At 37.9% G+C, this 21,717-nt stretch overlaps 1 protein-coding gene across 4 annotated transcripts in view; it reads right to left on the bottom strand.

Moving 5' to 3' along the window:
• Dgkb (diacylglycerol kinase beta) overlaps nucleotides 1-21,717 on the bottom strand; it is a 644,882-nt gene that overhangs the window by 21,773 nt on the left and 601,392 nt on the right. For all 4 annotated transcript variants that reach the window (XM_028768913.1, XM_028768911.1, XM_028768912.1 and 1 more), the window contains 2 exons: nucleotides 6,569-6,689; nucleotides 5,226-5,286 (listed from right to left, as the gene is read on the bottom strand). In XM_028768913.1, the coding sequence (XP_028624746.1) occupies nucleotides 5,226-5,286; nucleotides 6,569-6,689 (182 nt within the window). The remainder of the gene's footprint in view (nucleotides 1-5,225; nucleotides 5,287-6,568; nucleotides 6,690-21,717) is intronic.

Below are 21,717 nucleotides of genomic sequence, written 5' to 3'. Positions count from 1 at the left end.
TGTGTGTGTGTGTGTGTGTGTGTGGTGGACTGGAAGGGCAATGCCTTCAACAGGTTCTGTGGAGGAGAAAGAGCAAGAACTGTCCCAAAGAACAAGTTGTACCCATTGTAAGGAAAGAAGGAAAAATGTATCCAGAACCTTGGGAAGTACATGGAAATATGCAAAAGAAGAAGTAGAAGAAGATACTCTTGAAAAGAAAACTTAATGTGTGTTCATCCAGAAACCTCTGAAAACTTCTAAACATAAAGGGTTAAGGTGAAACTATGTTTCACAGTGAACGTATTAAAGATAATTGGCAAGGTAAATGAAAAGGGGACAACAATTGGGATGGGAGCACATGGAACCTTTCTACAGAAGTCAGACATATAATCACATATAATGGGACAGGTTTAGGATGTTGATGGTAGCATTGGAGAGAAAGGAAAAGATTCCAGACATAGAATTATGTAATTAAATGGACATATTTGTTAGTTTAGGGGATATTGAATGTCGTGTACCAGGACTCAGATTTCCAGCTCTGGAAAAGCTGGGTGAGTAATGAATCTACCTGCTCAAAATAATGCAGAAGAGCAAGAATCATTAATAATTGTAAGGGGGAGTGTGCAAGAAAGCATGTTGTATTTTAGGATGCTGTAATCAAGGCTCCTGAAGCTTTGCGTAGTCACTTCATAGTTGACAAAAATAATCATTGGAAGTAGAAGGAGGGAGGCATCTGGGAGGGAGAAAGGAGGGGGAGTGGAAAAGCAGGCAGCATCAGGTACAGGAGGAGATGGTGGTAGAGAAGTAAAGAGGGTCAGGAAATTGAATGGAGGTATGTAGCAGTGGGGAATGGGGAACTGGAAGGTAGGTACCAGAAAGTCCCAGATGCCAGGGACCCAAGAGTTTCCCAGGACTGAACAAGGAGGACATTAGCAGAAATACCCAACTTAGGAGAGAGAGAACCTGTTAGAGACCATATCCTGTGGACAGGCATGGCCCCTGGTTAAAAATGTTAATCCAGAATTGCTCCTGTCAAAAGGAAATTCAGGGACAAAGAGTGGAGGACAGACTGAAGGAAAGGCCATCCAGAGACTACCCCACCTAGGGATCCATCCCATCTGCTGACACCAAACCCAGACACTGTTGTTGATGCCAAGAAATGCTTCCTGGCAGGCCCCTGGTATAGCTGTCCCCTGAGAGGCTCTGCCAGAGCCTGACCAATACAGATGTGGATGCTAGGGGAAGGACTGAAGGAGCTGAAAGGGTAAGCAACTCCACAGAAAGAACAACAATATCAACCAACCAGAACCCCCCCCCAAAAAAAAATCTCCCAGGGACTAAACCACCCACCACAGAGTACACATGGAGGGGCCCATGGCTCCAGCTGCATATGTAGCAGAGGATGGCCTTGTCTGACATTAATGGTAGAGGAACCACCTGGTCCCATGGAGGCTCGAACACCAAGTGTAGAGGAATGCTAGGGTGCTAAGGCAGGAGGGAGTGAGTGGGTAGAGGAGCACCCTCATAGAAGAAGGGGGTGGGAAGAGGGCATAGGGGATTTAACTGGAAAGGAGGGCAACATTTGAAATGTAAATGTAAATAAATAAAATAAACAATAAAATAAAAGAGTATCAACTGCAAACAGTGGGGTGTGTCCGGTGTAGATATGAAAAGAAATCTGTGATGGTTTGTGCCATGCCCTACCCTATTGTTTGAGTTTGTCTTCCTCCATTTTCTGAGATGCCCATTGCATTACATGAATGCATGATTAATAAAGCCAGTATGTTCTTTGTGCTCAGGAGAAAGAAGTTAGAAAGTAAAAAGAGGATGGAGAGTCCAGCTTATAGACAGCTCTTCCAAATCATCCATGTCCACATATGTTCTTCTAAAATCAATAGTCTCCTGCTTTAAATATGTTTACTAAAATGATGAAGACATAGTTACTAGGCTAAAATCCACTCTTTGTTACTGTCGTGAATACTAACATATTGTGATCACAGGGATTTTGACTATTACTAAGACAGAGAATTTAGAAAGTCATGAAAGGATTTATAAAATATGAATTTAAATCTCTCTTTTTTTTAGCTTTTCTTGATATTTGTGATGCAGCTCTGATACAATTTATAAATAAACATTATTTTAATTTTCTTCTTGACATTACTTAACATTTTTCATTCTGATAAAACATTCAACTTGTTTTAATGTCATTTTAATTTCACTGTTGCCAGGAAGATTTTTATTGTTAAACAACTATCACTACAATTCATTTCAATAATCTATATTATCTTGATTTTATAAAAATTATATTAATTGATTTAAGACTCAAGACATATGCATTTTTTGCCCTTCTCCACCATCTATGCAATTCAAAAGAAAACAGACCTTCTGGTTTCTCTAAAATTATAACTAGAGAAACTCCTTCATAAATCGAATATCAGCTTATGGATATTTAAATTTAGCAGAGAATTTTAACATTCTATAATTTCTTATGTTCTGTAAGAAAAACATTGTGCTATTTTATTGAAGGAAAAAACACTCTCTCTAGTTAAACTATAAAACTGCTAAGAATATTAAATATTCTCTTCAGTTAAAATAAAATTTAAAGTTCAAAGTCCCATGTGGTTCTAGGAAAAGTAGAATATTCCAAAATTCAAATTAACAGTAATAAACCTCAGAGTAGTACAGTTCTTGGCCCACTGTAAGCTACCATAAATGTTTTAAATGAATAAGTACATTTATAAAAAGAAAAAATAAATTTAAATTGTATAAATGTATTAATTTACTAGTTGTAGATCATAATAACTAATAATTGAAGTGGGTATTACTGCTACTAATTGGAAAAAGAGCTCAAATCAGTGTCAGAAGTGTTTATGTTAGTCAGTTAAACTTATTCTAAGAATTTAATTAAATATCCATAAACATAGTCCTTGTAGAACTAGAAACCTAGCTAGTGACTTGCTGTAGACCTTTCCCAGAAAAGTTCTTGAGCCACCCAGGACTTTATCACCTTGGGACAGCTGTGGGAAAAGTAAGGAAGTTGTAGCCCCATGGAGTCCAGCTGCATGGCTTTAGTTACTACCTGCTATGTATTAGCATTGTAGAATAAGACAAAATGGTTTAGTTTTAAATGTAATGTGTGTGTGTGTATATGTGTGTGTGTGTGTGTTTGTGTATGTGACAAAGAGAGAGAGAGGAAGAGAGAGAGAGAGAGAGAGAGAGAGAGAGAGAGAGAGAGAGAGAGAATTACGTGTACCACTACTGATAAAGTTTTTCAATATCTGGACATCTGAAGGTCTTATAGTATCAAGTATCAGGGGTCTTTATTCAGGACCACTGTGGCATCTGAAAAAATGCAAAGATATTTATTTCTATTCTTTCTGCTTTATTTTTACTTATTCTCTTGTGACCATGACTCAATAACAATGGTCTTCCATTAAAGATAAAAGTATTAGTATTCCCATGACCCTTGCCATTCTACATAATAAAAACCAATCACTACCATGACTACAAGTTTATCACAATTTCTATCATAACCATCATAACTACATTATTGTTTTCTAGTGTACCATCACCATTGTCATCAGCTCTGTTACAAACAGCAGTGCTACCCCCAAGAGCACAATTGCCACCACCATTAGTGTGTTCACTTGTTTTGTATCAGCTTGACACAATCTAGAGTCATCAGAGAGGAGAGAGGCTCAACTGAGAGAATGTCTCCACAAAATCAGGTTGTAGGCAAGCTTATAGGGCATGTTCTTAGTAAGTTATTGATGTAGGTGGGCCAAGCCCCTTATGACCTGGTAGTCCTGGGTCTATAAGAAAGGAGACTGAGCAAGCCATGATGAGAAAAACCATTAAGCAGCATCCCTCCATGGCTTCTGCATCAGCTCCTACCTCCAGGTTCCTGCCAAGTTTGGGTTTCTGTCTTTGATTTCCTCAAAGAGCTGTGACTTGGGATATGTAATTTCCCAAGTTGCTTTTTGTCTTGGTGCTTCATCAGAACAATAGTAACTCTAACTAAGACAATTGGTAACTCTAACAATGACAGAACTTAACATCTAAGAGACTATAAATGTGAACATTGCAGTGCTATTCAGAGAGTCTAAAAAATACCAGATGAAGCACAAATGCATAAAATCTAGTAAGTGAAAGAAAAAGAAAAGGACATTTGTAATTTACAGTAAGACATAGCAGAAAACATTTGAAAATCAGCAGCCTAAGCATCTGCATCAGATGGTGATGGAAAACGATATTTACATGTATAAAACTGGATTCCTTCATCTCGTCTTGTACAAAATCAATTCTAAATGAACCAGAGATTAATATAAGACCCCAAATCTGAAACTGATAAAGGAGAAAGTAGGGTAAACACTTAACGACATAGCTTTTAGAACGAACTCTGTGGATAGGACTTTCGTTATCCAGGGAATAACATCAACAATTAAGAAATAGGAATTCATGAAATAAAAATTTTCTGCCAATCAAGAGAATTAGCCAAAAAATAAAAAAGAAGAGACAGTTTATAGAATGAGAGGAAAAAATTGTTAGATGTCCACCTTACAAGTATTCCCATCTGGAATACACATAAAGTAATGATAACTAAACAGTAACAAATTAAACAACCCAGTGGACAGATACATTATGAGATAAACATATTTTCCAAAAGATGAAATATTAAGAGTTTTAAACTTGAAGAAAAATACCCAGCCACTGTCCTTCAGATAAATGCAAATCAAAACATTGAGTCTCTATCTTGCCATTAGAGTGGAAGTTATCAAGAAAAAAAAAAGAATGTATTTTATTACCTAGGACATATTAGCCTCTAGTAACTATAAGACATGTTCAAATACAACAAAGATGGTACTTAATAGTAACATCAGCAGTTTTTTGCTTTGTATATATCAAAGTCTCATAACCAATTTTTTATATATGTTTGAAGATTAATCCTAAGAGAATTAAGAGACATTTTATCAATATTTTGCTTGTCTCAGAGCTTACACTTGGTCTTTGGTATCTGAAGTTTGGCTCAAGCATATATTCAAAAGGTAAGTCACTGACAAGAGTGGGCAGTGCTTCCAGACTGAGTGCAATAACTTCTCTATATAAATAAAGAGACGAAAGGGAATTTCTAAATAGCTCCTAGAGAAGACAGGACAAATTTTGGAGACTTGGGAATACATAGAAATACATGATCTCTGGAAAGCAAAAGCAGGACTGGTAATGATTCTTCTCCATTTGATACTCACTGTACATGGGGTTTGCATCCATGGCTCTCCATCAATCTGCATTGGCAGTGACTTGCTGGTCCTAGGGAAAAAAATCACTTTAACTATAATGCTAAAATATTTAATGTAACAGATTATCCGTAAAACATAAGATGATAAGTCCAAGGAAGGCAAATATGATCACTGCTGACCTCTTCTGAAAGGGGGATTTCATTAACTATTAATGAATACTGAAAGGTTCCTTGGTCACAAGAATGTTAAAAGCTTCCTGGTAAATGAGGTGACATAAAGAATAATTCTGAACGCCAAATGAAAATACCAGCGTTTGTGTTCAAAGACACCATTAGAATTACTAAAATCAAAGAGCCTCCTTGTTGACACGCACTTTTCGACCACCACCACTGGCACCACCACCACCACCACCACATGCATTGCAAACCTTACAAAAACATGTTGGGGACTTAAGACTTTCTAGTACCAACACATTCACAAAATCATATTTAAAGTGTCTGCACTACAACTTGTTGTTTTATTTTGTTCAAAATAACTCTATGTTTTTCTGTAGGTGAAATATTGTAGAAAAAAAATCAAACACTGGAAAGTTTTCCAGGAACTTACTTATAATTTAGGTTTACAAGAACAATACTCTAGCACATGAGAAAAATGTAACTTAAGAGAACAGCAGTAGTTTGTCCCCTCCACCCCCATGGATAATTTGTCCAGTAAGTTCTTTGGTGCTTCAGTAACTTGAGCATGAATGAGCACAGGGGTAGATTAAACTCACACGTTAGTTGGTGGCATCCATAGATTATGATTGAATTGGAAATATCTTCTACAGACTCACATGTTAAATATTAAGATCCTAGCTGATGGTTTGGGAAATTCTAGAAGCTCCGGTAGGTAGCCCCTTGTTGGAAGAAACTGAGCCCTGGGAGTATGTCCTTGGGAGTATGCAGTCCCTAGCCTTTCCCCTCTCTTTCCTTCCTGGCTGCCATGATCCAGCCATCTGATTTGCCACAACGTTACCATGTGGTATGGTGACACTCATCTATCCTGAGCAAAATAAACTCACCCTCCTATAATATGTCTTCTCATTTGTTTTGGCCATAATTATAAAAATGTAACCAAAACACCATGGTAAATAAATAAGAGATTAACTTCTATAGAATCCGATAAGAAGTCGTTACTAAGACTGTAAAAATTTTTTAATTTCTATCATTTTGTAATACTTAAGTTTTAATTGTTGATCAGTTGAAACAAAAATAAGATAGATATCATTATCAGTTATATCTTGCATTGTCTTTGTTAATTTGGTGTAATGTCATGTCAAAGCACACTTTGGACAACAGATGCTGAGGAACTACCTGATAACCACGGAGGAGCACTGAGCCAGCCGCCGGCCAGCACTTTTCAGCCCTGTGTATATCTGGCCCATTTCCATTGCTCCTTCCAAGCCAACAACCTCCAGCAACTGGTCACTCAGATCTGAAAGAAAACAGAAACCTGGTCAATTACAGTGCATGTGCATGTCCACAGAAATGACACTCTATCTTATGGATGTACATAAGCCACTTCACAAAGTATCTGTCATGAAAATCAAAAGTAATTTAAAAACGCTCTGTTTCTGTAAGTGTTAGTATAACTAAGCTCTGAAGCTCTATGGAAAACTATCTGCTGTCAGCTTATTCTAAAACAAGTGGGAAGAACAAACTTGGAGCCAAATAATACCAAAAGAAACATACCAGTAGTTACTAACATCAACAAACTTGATGTTATTCCACATGTATACACGGAAGAGCTATACAGCCCACATCACACATTTGGCAGCAAAATACACATTTCATTACTATAAATACAGCATACAGATTTGCTGTTAGACATGATTTTGTTAAATTCCTCAAACAAGAGACCTTGGAGACCATGGAGTTGCAGCTTATTTCATAGGTTATGAAGACGGAGTCTTATTTCCTCAAGTGGCTTGTATACTGGGCAACTATTGAATTTGAAGAAATGATAGAAGTTTTTGGAAATATTTCCTCAGGATAAGGAAAATATACTCTACAAGAATGACATTTAAGAACAGATGAGATAATTAGCACATTGCAAGCATCATCTTATTATTATTCTTAACGGAGACTCCAGAAAGCAAGTGGTACTTCCAGGTGCCACCTCTTAAGTAACTTATATTCAGGACATACCATAAAGCAAACATCATTGATAACCTCTTCTAAACCAACTTAAAAAGAAACCCTGAAAATTTGAGGATCACTTTTAAAATATTCACGTGTCAAGGAAAATGATAACGACAAAGTTGAACCCACTCACTTTGAAGTGTAAACAATGTACACTGGTATTCTGCACAAGAGATACTTAACAATATAGATTCATCTCTTGCAAGCATAGTACTTTGTAAGTCACAGGCTCTTTTAAAGGTTTGTAGTCCTTCAGAAAGCAATATAACTCCTCCAACCAGTTAAATCTCAGGGGAACCTGCCCCCACACTTTGAGAGTATACTAGCTCATTTATAGAACAGAGTGCTGAGATTCTAATAGAATGCATATACTGTGGTGACCACACATGGTCCTTTATTTGTGATTTCTGTTTCGCCTTTTTTATTTTTATTTTCATTTTCTCCTTTCATCATTTCTTTCTTCTTTCTTTCTTCTTTCTCTCTCTCTCTCTCTCTCTCTCTCTTTCTTTCTTTCTTTCTTTTTCTTTCTTTGAGACAGGGTTTCAATGTGTAGACATGGTAGCCTTGAACTTGATATTCAGACAAGGATAGGCTCCAACACAGGTATACTCTTGTTCTGCTGAAATTAAAAGCACATGCCCAGTGTGGTATTCTTTGTTATGTTCTTGGTGTTTTTTTTTAATAGTTGTAAATAAATAATTTGGTACTGTTTTAATAGCAAAAGGAAGTCTGGAGGAGGTAGCACACAGTGGGAAGCCACAGCAGTTACACAAGATAAATGCTTGGCAGCTTTGTAAAGCCAATATTAAACTTGGGAAAAAGCAAATATGTTTGTGTGGGATCCATCTTGTATAGAGAGCTTTCACTCAATACTAAGGAGTGTTTGATATCTGAGTTCTGAGTTCTTAATGATTCATATCCAACGGGATTCAACCACAGTGAAGAACACTCCGCAACCCCCTAAACTTCACTAGGCTCATGAGCATTAGAAAGTATAACAGCAGCACTTAAAACAGAATATATGGCCAAACCAATGTATTTTAAACTGAATGATAAAAGAATGTTATTTTTAAAAAAACAACAACAACTTTATACTGTATTTGAGGCAGGAAGTAATCCCAAATAAAAACAATCATTCACTTACAAAACCAGCATTCCCAAGCTATGGCTTAGGTTTGAAACCTTAGAGCTTCCATCTTTCTGCTTTCACCCTATTTAGACTTGTTTCTCAGAAGCTTATTCTCTGTTTTTAGCTTGAATTTCTGTTGCCAAGAACAGATGGACAAGGAATAGAAACATATTCTTTCAGCTGTAGCCGGCACTCAAATGTGCTTGGCTCCATAGTTTGGGTGTTACTGTTCACAGTTCTTAGGTATATGTCAACCAGAAAGTGGCATCATGGCAGGTGCTGAGGGCCCAGAGGTGTGCGAGGTAGTAGATAGAAAGTATATCACACAGAAGGAGCATGTATTTGAGGGTTGTGATTTGTACTGCTCAGCTCCGAAATAGGTGAGATTTTATGCATTTTTGTCTAATGATCTAAGACTGGGAACTATTCTACAAATGAGGCAGTTTCTCACAACAGAGTTGATCTGTGAGCCCTAACTTTTCTATGAATCACAGGGATTTGTCTACACCCACACCATATTGCTACTGTCTGCCACCCTCCTGCTGATTTTTTATCTTTAATTTGTCTTCTCCTCCATGGAAAAAATAACCTGCAAATCAATTCTACTGTTAATAGTCAGTAAAGAAGATATATCTAATGAAATTCAGAGGACTTGCACTTTCAAATTTCCATGACCTTGAATGAAACGATTTCTCTGGGAATGGGAGAATATTGAGGACCACAATCAGAGATAAATTCACACCATATTCCTTTTAATTAGGTATTAGAAGGAAATAAAAGGAAAATCAAAAATAAAAACCCAAACAACTTTACATGAGCTGTAAAATTGGCTCCCATAATATGATGGCATTTTGATTCTATATGACCTACTTGTCTGCCTGTGAACATTGAGACTAAGATCTTGATAGACTTTAGACAAATAATTTCTATCTCTATATTGTTGAATTTGTTTCTGTTTGTAGTACCTTTTTAAAACATTCAAGACTTCTTCACCTTGCATCTAGCAAACCTCTAAGTCTGGATGTCCTTGCAAAGCAATGTATGATAACATTCACTTAATGAAATAATGTGATCCTTGGCAATTGCTTGCACATTTTAGAAGAGTCCTAACAAACTGTAGCTCGTAAACAAAAGTCCCCTGCATTGTCTCTTTTTACATGAGTTATAAATTAAGACACACACACACACACACACACACACACACACACACATACAAAATGGGTGCTAAATATTTAACAATAGTATACTGTAACATGAGAACTATGTAAAAATTTCATTGTTGGTAAGGTAATTTTCAAAATTACTTAAGTTCTGTGGCTATCTAGTACTCCAGGATGAATGAGTTCTGTGTCATGGACAATATGGATCCCAAAAATGTTCACTGCATGTGTCTTTAGAAGAATGTTTGTCTACCTCTGCTTGACAAAAATGTTAACTCTTTCAGATCACATAGGTTTCTGTTTTAGTTTGCTGTTATAGATATAAAATGATGTCAGTGGCCTGGAAGGTATAATGTCTGTGCACACATGTCAGTGTTCACATCCATGTGGCCTCCAGCTGTTTAAAACCATGGTGTCGCACCACATTCATGTACTGTGAGGTTTGCAATAGTCCATTTTCTAAATATAGATTTATCATAAAATAGCAATGTTTCTAATTTATATCAAAAGATCTAGGACAGCTAGCATGCTCCTATATGCTCAGTCATTAAATTCTTGTTCAATTTTTCAAGTGTACAAAAAAAAAGATCAGCCATAGACAGGAAAGCAAAATTATGGCCAGACCTAGAGATCTAGGTGAGTCACTCCTTCTGGATGTCATCTGTTGGGCATCAAGTAATGTCAATGGCTGGAGAAATGGCTCAGAGAGTAGAGGCAATTGTTTTCAACCCTGGCCAAGCCTGTGTTGGAAATTCTGAATCCACACGGTAGGGAGGAAAACAAACAAATACAAATTGATTCTTTGACCTTCACATATATGCTGGGACATGCACACACACACACACACACACACACACACACACTGAACAAACAAATGAAACATATCTGATTTAGGATGTGTGTTCATCTCCTGAGATAGGTTCTGCTTTTCTTTGGTATAAACTATATTTATGAAATAAGAAAGAGTGTTCAACATTAGCCTTAAAAAAGTCAGCACATTTCATAAGAATAGCAAAGGGGACTTAAGATTCTCCTTGTTTGTTTGTTTGTTTGTTTGTTTGTTTGTTTGTTTGTTTGTTTCTGTGGTACAGGGGACAGAGCCCAGTGCTTAACATAGTGTAGGCATGTTCTGTCTCTACCCAGAGGTCTCTAGCCTCAGCCCCAGCCCTTCCTGTGGTTTTCCAAATCCTTTCCTGAATATTGGTAATGTGCTGTTGTTTTATTACACAGGAAACCAGGGATATGAGAGTAAAATCTGAATCTCAGAGGCACAGATAGATCAGTGAGCACAGGGGAGTGCAGCTAATAAGTGGGTAATATTTATTCATAGTCTCTTCATCTTGACAGGCAGGCCCTGATAATATGTCTCATTATGTAATTGTTTCAGACGGCCATATGTGAGAGAACAGAAGAGGGTGCACTGCAAATGCAGGCTGAGTGTGGGTTGTAGCATTTCATAGAATAATCTGTCCTGAAGGGAGAGGAGGGAGATGTGGACCAGGGTAGGAAAATCCTTCTTGTGTATGGCAACCAGCAGCATGCTGCCCCAATGTGGGGGTAATCAGCAGGTGCATTTTATCATAACAATGAATTTCTAATTACATCGCCACTTATCAAGTCCAGTTTTGGCCTTTAACCATCAATTGAGCTCTATCTTCTGCACATATGTACACTATGTGCTTCTCAGTGATGTTTACTTTATCTAGCAAGACTTTAAGACAGATGCAAGGACCCAAAGTGATCTATTCTTTTTAACTATTCATTTTTAACTGGAGATTAAACTGATGGACAATGGTCTTAATGTGTGTTAGGCCAAGCACACAGATTAAGTGAGCTACAAACTAGTTCCCACACCAAACTTTTTTTTTATTTTGACCTTTATTTTTTTTTTATTGGATGTTTTATTTACATTTCCTATGTTGTCCCCTTACCCCATCCCCCACCCACCCGGGAACCCCCAATCCCCTCACCCCTCCTCCTTCTTCTCTGTGGATGTAACCTCTATCTACCCCCCCCACTCCCACCTCCCCACCCTCAAAATACCCACCCCCTGGGGCATCCAGCCTTCATGAGGTCAAGGTTCTCTTCTTCCACCTGTGCCCAGCAGGGCCCTCCACTCTTACATATTCAACTGAAGCGCTGGGTCCCTCCCTAAGTGCTCCCAGGCTGGTGTTTAGACCCTGGGAGCTGTGGTTGGTTGGTATTGTTGCTCTCCTCATGGCCGCACCAAACTTTTAAAAGTTCAAAGTAAAAGAAATATATGAGAACCCTTCAAAGATTCTTTCCTGATAGTTACATCAAGTGTCCACTGGTTTCTAATTTACATGTTTTAATCTCTTTCCCTGCCTGCCAGTATTGAGAAGATGCAAAATTTAAAAGGGGCTGATACTGGAGTGATTTTAAGTAATAACTTATTATCCTGAGGTCTGTTTATAACACAGTGGCAGACATTTCATACCTTAATGACCATACTGTGTGACTGTATATCAACAAAAATTGACAGAGAGAAAGGAAGAATTACAATATACATGGCAGGTTTGCTATTAGCATACTCTCTTCTAAAGGATTCACATTTATCTCCTAGATAAATAGTTTTCTCCCAATAGTTTTTGAGGTTAGTATTATTACACTCATCTGACTGAGGGCAAACATATACCATGTGTTTAAGTCTTCTCATATGATTGAAAAATATGGTTTCCCCATGAGGCATGTTTGGATTCAATTTCATGCTGTTGTATAGACTTACCCACAGTAGGAACTGATGGAAAAAATAATGAATGCTACAAAATTCTATGTCTTAAAGTCATTCTATTAATAATATTAATTATTTTAGATTTTATTACTACAATAAAACACACACACACAAAATCCACCAATTAAGACTGTGCCAAATCACATGAACTGAAGCTCAGATGAATCTCTGTATCAAAGCTAAGAAATTCCACCAACATTTGGAGATTATTTTTGTCTGAACTATGATGTGTACACACACACACACACACACACACACAGACACACACACAGTGTTATTACATGCTCACATGCCTATCTTTTAATTGTCTCATTAAATGCCATCTGATTTTTTGCCAGAAATGGCTACTCCTATATGGGTTTTCTTTTTAAAATTCTAACCCTTTTACAATGATCTAACAAGACCAGAAACCTATGGTATATTGTCACCAATCTCCTCACTGTTCCCAGAACAGTTCAGAGCCTGTAAATCACTTGGCAATGGCTCACTTGAAAAATGATTGTCACCACAGAACACTCAAACTAAGAAATCACTTCATTCACAAGACCCATAGAGAACTAGTTTAACGATTTCCCACAGTTACCCATAGCTTCTACCCGCAGTGTGTAGCATCAGCATCGGTAAATGTAAGCACAGTGTGTGAGAGGAGAGGAGAGGATGAATGGAACACTGCTGTTTCTGGGCCCTCTAGTCTACTTGCTCTCTCTGAGCTTTGTGGAGGGGCTGAAGGCTCGCACTTGTTTTCTGTGTGAATGAGCCATTAGTGTGTGGGAATGTTTGCACAGCGCATTGCCTCCTCTGCCCCCTTCTATAAACCAAGCTACTTCATGTGTCTCCTCATATTAGTGCCACCACTGAACAAAGCAAGTGCTCATGAATGAAGGCTGATGTCAGCAGATTCTGAATAGCTTTTGGAGGGGCATCTGCACCCTAACACTGAGGCCAGTGAAGGAGCACAGTCAGCAGGGACATCAGCAACCCTTACCCTTACGTTCCAAACAAAACAAAACAAAAATATTTAAATCTCAACCTAATGGGGATGCAAAGCTAGTGGCACTTTAAAAACAGTATCTGGGTTTTCTAATGTTGTCTAGAAGAGTAGTGAATATCAGTTATTTTCTTAAAATGTAGAACTTAAAGAGATACTTCTGCTTTCCTTCATTTTAGCATCAAAGAATTAGTTTGTAGGTGCGCACGCATGTGTGTGTGTATGTTTGTATATGAAAACCCAACACAATCTTAAAAGCACTGTACTCTTGAACTCATAAACTCAATGATGAGAAGTCAAATAAAGACAACATGTAATGATGAAAAAATAGTGATTTGTACTCAGTGTTTCCCTGTATATCAGATTTGTTTTGATATTCAGTCTCTCCTGCTTATAAATAAATATAGAAAGACTTGATTATAGCTGGACTTATTGTGCATAAAAGCATCACTGGTCAGATGTAAAGCTTCCTCTTCTGGTCGTTTATCTTTAAAGAAAAGGTTAGATGGCTAAGCAGAACCAAATCCCAGCAATTCTTACTTGGAACATTTAAGTGCCAATAAAATATAGGATTATATCCTGAAGTCTGGTATCTTGCCAGAGATCCCTTGAAAGCCTACTGATTTTAAGGCTCTGTGCACTAAGAATATAATTGTTCCTATTTAAAACAGTGTGTGTGTGTGTCCATGTATGTGTGCGTGTGTATGTGTTGGATGTGTTCATGTGAATGCTTAAGGAGTTTTGCTTTAACGATAGTGAATCTCTCCTCATGGACTCAGAAGAGAAAAGTCTGTTTTCTCAAAAACTGAATAATTCCCCCTTCCTAGAAGCATCACCTTGCTATACAAAGATAAACTGTTCTTGACTCATCAGTGCTTCTAGGAAAGAATTATTCTAGCTGGGGAAGTTTCTGCTGGGTTTGTCTTATTTGTTTGAAAGCTTATAACAGATGCTGACAGATGGACGATCCTATCTAATGGGCTGCCTGTTAACAAATAAGAATAGTCTCGTGGATACCTGACTCCTTCCATTTTTGTAGCTAACTCCCCCTCCTCTTTCCTATGCTGTAAGGTAATTTTATTTTCATGACCCTATGTCCTGGATTACTAAATTGGATTAATGTTGTCACAAGTAGTTTTATTTGAATGGGATTTTAAATTACTTTCATTTGTAAATACTTAAAACAAATAAATATCCTTTGCCATGTCAAATACAGAGTTAGCAGAAAAACCCACTCCACATAGGCAACACCTTGTCAGCACTAACCACCTATACAAATCACTATATAATTCTCAGTGTCCAGTAATATCACAAAATTTATTACTCTTGTACTCCAAGTTTCCAAAGAGCTTGAGTCTCAGAAAAACAGGGGAAATGAAGCAGGTCAGCACAGAAATATTGAGGGTGTTAGATAATCCCTTATATTTTACAAAGCAATTCATTATCTTAGCAAAGGTTCAGTAGTGATATTAGTCCAGGGTTTAGAAAAGTTCAGTATTCTGCTGACAAATATTAATGTGAGAAGCAAACCAAGCCATTGGAAGTGTCTCTAGCCCTACCCTCCAACACTGGAGATACTAAGAGATGTTCAAGAGTGAACACTCAGATTCTTAACACTAAGAAACAAAGGACTTTATCTTCCCTTTTAAGGAATTGTTCTGGGGGACTGAGAATGCAAAGCCTTTTTTTCTGATTACAGACTTTACTCATGCATTTCACTTTTCTTCTGAGTACTCGTACAAGACATGTAACTTTTTAAAAAAGAAGTTCAAAACACCACTGCATTGATATCCTTGGTACAAAGAAAAATGATTCTTTTTAGTTGTATTCTTATAGAAGTTATTTGTTTAAAAGGGCTTCACTGTATTGGTGTTGTAGCCCTTCATAAAACAGGACAAAAGAAGTTCTATGAAAGAAGACTAAACTTGGACAAACCGTTAGGAGAAAAAAAAAAGCAAAGTTCCTCTCTGTTTTTATCAAATTTGATTGCTGCAGCTGTTCCCAGCTTCTGTATTTTAAAAATAGCCTTATTCAGTGCCTTGTTGGCTAAAGGCCAGAGTACCATTAGAACATGCTGTACGGAAAACCTCTATTCAGTTAGAGATACAGAAATATATTTAAGATCAGTGGGGGTCATCTGCACCAAACACTTGTAAAGGAAAATAGAATTTTAATGTGTTTGCACTGAGTGCCACGTTTACTAGCTAGTTTAAAGCCCCTGTGAAAGCCTTTCCTATTATTCTTTTATTTTTCTCTCTCTCAGGTAAAACTACAGAGTAAGTGTTGACTTTATTGGAAAAAAATATTATTAGAATGGTCTTTTTCTTAAATAGTGACTGTACAGCTGAAATACACATTTCAAAGAATACGTACTAACAGCTTTGGTTTGACACTTATAGGCATCCATCAAACAAGGTGCGAATTATTGAGCAGATGCTTAAATGGGTCACAGCATCTCCCTCATGTATACAGCCAACCAAGGTCACTACGTCTGAAATAGACCTAGTCTGCCCCAACCCCAAATGAGCCTTTTGGACTGATAAATTCATAACATTGGGCTCAAAATGTGTGGGCCTTGGGTCAAAGAAATGAATCATCCAGTGACATTTTAGAGTTGACCTCAACATCTATTCAGTCTTTTCCTTTGCCTCAACAAAGAATTAAAGCTAGTTTTTGAGACTAAACATATTCACACAGGAGTGATAATTTGCACACAGCAAAAGGAATTTGTTCTGCATAGAATACATACATACACACACACACACACACACACACACACACACACACACACAATTTTTGAATTCAGTGAACCAAGATAATGAGGAAGAAACAGAAAGCAGTAGTTGGCCTAGAGAGTAGGAGTTTTCATTAGGAAACTGTACAACATCTGTGAAGATGTGAAACACCTGAGGATTTACCTTTCTTAAAAACTAATGTCTTGGCTTTTGTGAAGTATAGTAGAAGTCTCTACTATAGGTAGGTGGAGACCTAAGACATTATTACCTATTACAATAGCAGTAGGCATAGTGTAGATATTTGTTTCAGTTCCTTAAATTCTAATTCCCATTAAGAAAGGGAGGTCCAAAGACACCTTTCCATACATAGAGTAGGATGTGTTATTGAAGACAGAACTTTGCTTTGAACAAACTTAATGTATTTTTTATTTTATTTAAAATAGAATTATAGCATCCTCTCTTCCTTTTAGCCCCCTCCTCACATTTCCAAATCTCTGCTACATTTCAAATTCATAGTCTCTTTTTCTTTACTTATTATTAATAATAATGAATAAATGTATGAATACATATTGAGTGTCTTTAGTAAGTTTGCTTATATGTGTTGAATTAATTAATTAAACAGTCCCAGCTGCAGGTTCGCTACCCACCTCAATTCTTTACATTCCCAAAAGAAAGATGCATACAGCCTTTATATTTTGATATGACTTAATCAGCACAATAGCTGGGCTACTGTCTAACTTCCACTACTGATAGAATCTACCTCCTGCTGATAATTCTGAGTTACAATTTACTAAGTTTTATCGTTGCTGCTCTGGCTGGAATTCTTCCGGCTCCTTCACATGGCCAACTATCAGTCTTGCTCTAATCTCAGGCATCACTCTCTCCTTCACATTTAACCAACATGATGGGTTTTCTCTCTCCAACCCCCCATCTCAATCCCAGGAAATCCTAAAAGTCAGACTCTTTCTGCCCGGCTCAGTCATTAGCTGCCAGCATCATTATTGCCAATCCGAACCAACTATAGGCAGGGTCCCTCATTATCTTATGTGAGGGTGTGTAACTCTCTCAAGCAAACAATTTTGGATACCCAGATTAACATTAGAATACAAGCAGCATTAGGCCAAACCCACTACATATGTATACTTTTGGAGCTAAAACTTGGCATTAGATAACCAGTTAGGAGTCTTTTCTCGGGCAAATACAAATGTTCCTTCTTTTACCAATCATTGTTTGTAGTTCTTCTTCTAAGGGTCATGTACATGAGATTTCCCCATCCATATCGGTGCCGCCATTGTTAGGTCTTGTTTAAACATCCCTATTGTCGAGGGTTCATGGGTATAGCTTCCTTGTCACTTATAGGACACACAATCTCACAGCTGACCTCCTGGTCCTTACAATCTTTCTGGTCCTCCTTCTAAGATGTTTCCTGAGTCTTAGGCATGGGATTGTGTTGTATGTCTACCAAATGTGTTGGAATACCTTGTGGAATCAATTGTTCTTTGCTTTTTGATCACCAATGACTCTCAGTAATTTTCTTTGTCTTCTGCACATAGAAATTTCTTTGATCAGGAGTGAGAGCTCTATGACTCTGTCAGTATAAGTATTTAGAATGAAGTTAGGAATTATATTGCTTTAGGAAAGTAGCAGTAGTAGATTCTCCTTTAAATTCATTGACATATCTAACCAGCTGTCATTGGACAATACCAGACAATATTCCTATCTGTTGAGTGGACATTAAGTCTAATTAGACAGCTGTTAGTTACTGCCAGGATGTGAGTGTCACTCTTTAAACTTTAGATATCGCTTGTTACACATCATAGTCATTACAGCTGAACAGGACTACTGAGTGTTTTCTTGCCTTGGCACCTTCTGTTACAATAAAAGTTAGTTGTCAGGGAGGATGATTTGGGGTTAGATATAACTCAATACTCTGAGGAATAGTTCTGAAGTGTTTGATGTCTTTAACAATAGGGAGATACCTATAATTTCTGGGAGACAACCAAGGACATTGTTTTGGGGGTCTCTTTTAGTAAAAGGTCTCCTGATTTAGCACGACCTGACCTAGTACGTGGTATGTAGAACAAATTTCCCTCAAACTCATAGCAGTCCTTCTGCCTCAGTTCCCTGAACGCTGGATTTATAGGTGTTCACTATCATGTTTTTAAAATATACACAATCCTATCTGACTTTTTCCTAGGTGTAAACATTCTTACAACTGTACCCATCATTTACTCTTTTTCTGGTCAAGAGTCAATGGCAGTCAGGTTGGTATTGAAATAAGGAAGATATAAAAATATTTCAGGATATGCAAGGAAACTGGTCAATGAGAATGGATGCTAACTATTGTGAGGTAAAACGTGTCAGAGGCTTGAAATGTGCCAGCTACTGACAGTTTAGCTTCAAGAAGGTCACGAAGAGAGATAACATAAATGTTGAAGGTCACAGACATTTGTATTGAAATGTTTGTCTACTTTAACATTTAGTACAGCTGCACTGAACGCTAGATACAAATGGAAGGTACTAAACTGAAACATATCTTAGAAGTTCTGATTTTAATTCCAACTTCTGCTTTGGCTACAAAGGTAATCTCAGGCAAATCATTTAATATTTCTGGGATAAGCTACCCGATTGCTAAAAGAGGAATGGTATTTGCTTTACCTTGTGATTAACTCTCTTGTTTCAATCAATCCCACAGTAATTTTCTTGCTTATTCTCTTTCTTTACACCCCTAGACTAAATATACTTTATGCTTAAGTGATGCAATTATGAATTCTGTGAATGCTACACTTTTGATGGATCAACATTTCTTTGAGAGTGGCTTGAAAAATATTGGAGGTAAACTAATTAAATGTGTGTGTATGTGTGTGTGTGTATGTGTGTGTGTGTGAGAGAGAGAGAGAGAGAGAAAGAGAGAGAGAGAGAGAGAGAGAGAGAGACTCAGATGGAAGACATGTGAGTGTAGATATTGAAGTGGTGGTGAAATGTATAAGCTAAGGAATCCCTTGGGTTAGTTAAGTATGAAATGCAATTACACTGGGTACCTCATGAGAGAACTTGAGTGTGGGCATTCCTGCCATGATGTCAAATAGGGGATAGATTAAGTAGGCCAACACTCTGCAGGTGGCAAGGGACAGCATTGGGCTTACTGTGAACTTGGACCAGAAATAAGACTCAGACTGCTGTCATTGCTTCAAGGAATGGGCACAGAGTAATGGCACTCTAGAGATGTTCTTGGTATAAAGTAGAATTCAAAGGCCGCTGGACTCTACTGTAAATGAGAGCAAAGTTGCTTTGAGCAGTATGGGTGGTGCATCAGTGTAATGAAACTCTGTGTTAAACACTGTGTACAATTTCTTAGCTCTCTGGATAACATTAAAAGAAAAATGTTTGTGACCATGTAAGCATAGTAGAGTGTGAAGAATTACAAAAAAAACAAGTATACACACACACACAAACATACACACACACACAAACACACACATACACAAGCATATTAAAATTCTACATTTCTTAGGTCAAGAACCCTCCAGATCTTGTTGAGAATGATAAACACAATTCTTTTTAGCCTGCTCATCACTGGTCCTCCAAACTTCTCACAAACAGAGCATCCAGTTTTGCAGAACTACCCATTTTGGCTTTCCTCTATTGTCTCCTCTTGATGGAAAATTTGTCAAGAATTTCAGTTTCCCTGGGTTGTTTCACATCTATTTTCCTATATTATCCATATTGTTTCATCATTCTACCCTAAAATTTTTGTTCATTTGTCCATTTATTTCATCCAGAAATACAAAATTACAACATATACAATATATCAAAATATGGATATGTGTGAAAAGTATATCACTATAGTACAGAAGACTGTATAGTGTAAATATTGTGTAGTATACCATAGTACAGTTCAGTACAGTATAGTATAGTGTAGCGTTATAGAAAATGGAGGCTGTTTAACTCCACAAACAGGAGGTCTTTAAGGCAAGTAGGCGGAGTGATAGTATAGAGAAAGGCCGAAAATGAAGTCATTCATAAAAGACCATATTCTGTAGCCTAGAACTTGGGAATATTCATTTAGTTTATGTGGATGTAGTTAGGTATTGTCCTAGGATATGAAATAAACACAGAGGAAGGTGCATGTGCCTGTCTTTTACCCAGGTCCTGAGGACTGTGGCCCATGATCTTCTCTGATTACTGCTTCACAGTATAGGTTCATGGAAAGGGGACAAAAGATGCTATGCTTTTAGAAAATTGCGAGGGCTATTGCCAGAGGTCAGAAAATGGGTGATCCATGGAAACACAGAGGACTGGGAGCATCTAAATAGGAGAAAAGTTCAAGCTTCTGTCCTTCAGACAGTGGCATCAGACCTCTGGAGGGAATGTAAACAGTATTGGAATTGAAGCATCCTTACTTACTGGGGCCTTCCTTCTTGGTAAATTTCAAATAGTTTGTGGGTTGTATCATGGGTATTCTGTACATTTTGGTTAATATCAACTTCTCAATGAGTACATACATGCATGTCCTTTTAGGTCTGGGTTTCCTTACTCAGAATGATGTTTTCTAGCTATATCAATTTGCCTGTAAATTTCATAATGTCCTCATTTTAAAAAGCTGACTAGTAAGTATTTCATTGTGTAAATGAACACATTTCCTGTATCTATTCTTTGGTAATCACAGAAGGAAGAGGGAGGGAAGGACAAGAGTAGGAGAGGGGAAGGGCAGGGAAAAGGGGTATCAGGATCAAGTACAAGGCAGGGAGACATGAGAGGGAACCCAGAGGGTTAAGAGAATGAATGGAAACATGTGGCTGGAGGGGTGAGAAGCAGGGTAACCTTCTAGAAAGAGACCTGGTGTCTGAAAGGCTCCCAGAACTTAATGGTGATGACCTTAGCTTAAATGTTCAACTGTGGGTAGTTGGAAGCTGAAGAGATCACCTCCAGTCGATAAACAGGGCCTGCAGTGAAGGGATGGTGTCAACAACCTACCTTCAAAAATTTTCAGCCAGTATTGTTCCTGTCTAAAAGAAATACAGGGACAAATTAGAGGAGAAACTGAAGGAAAAGCTGTCCAGTGACCAGACCAACTTGGTATCCATCCCATGGGTGGACACCACACCCTGACACTATTACTGATGCTGTGTAGTGCTTGCAGACAGGAGCTTAGCATGGCTGTCCTCTGAGAGGCTCTACCAACAGCTGACAGACAGATGCAGATACTTACAGCCAAACATTGAAGTAAGGTAGGGAACCCCTATGAAATAGAAAAGGGAAAGATTGAAAGAGCTGAAGGGGATTGCAACCCCATAGGAAGCTCAACAGTAGTAACTAACCCGGAACCCTGGGAGCTCCCAGATATTAAGCCACCAACCAAAGAGCATATATGAGCTGGTCCTTGTCCCCTGGCACATATGTAGTAGAGGATAGCCTTGTGGCCTCAGTGGCAGAGGATGCAGCTAATCCTGTAGAGACTTGATGCCCCAGGGAAGAATGATGCTGGAGTGGTAGTGGTGGTGGTGGTGGTGGTGTGTGTGTGTGTGTGTGTGTACCCTCTCAGAGGCAAATGGGA

Source organism: Grammomys surdaster, unplaced genomic scaffold, assembly GCF_004785775.1.
Source record: "Grammomys surdaster isolate TR1022 unplaced genomic scaffold, NIH_TR_1.0 188, whole genome shotgun sequence".
Classification (NCBI taxonomy): domain Eukaryota; kingdom Metazoa; phylum Chordata; class Mammalia; order Rodentia; family Muridae; genus Grammomys; species Grammomys surdaster.
Note: the sequence above shows the minus strand (reverse complement) of the source record. Positions and strands in the feature narration are given on the sequence as shown.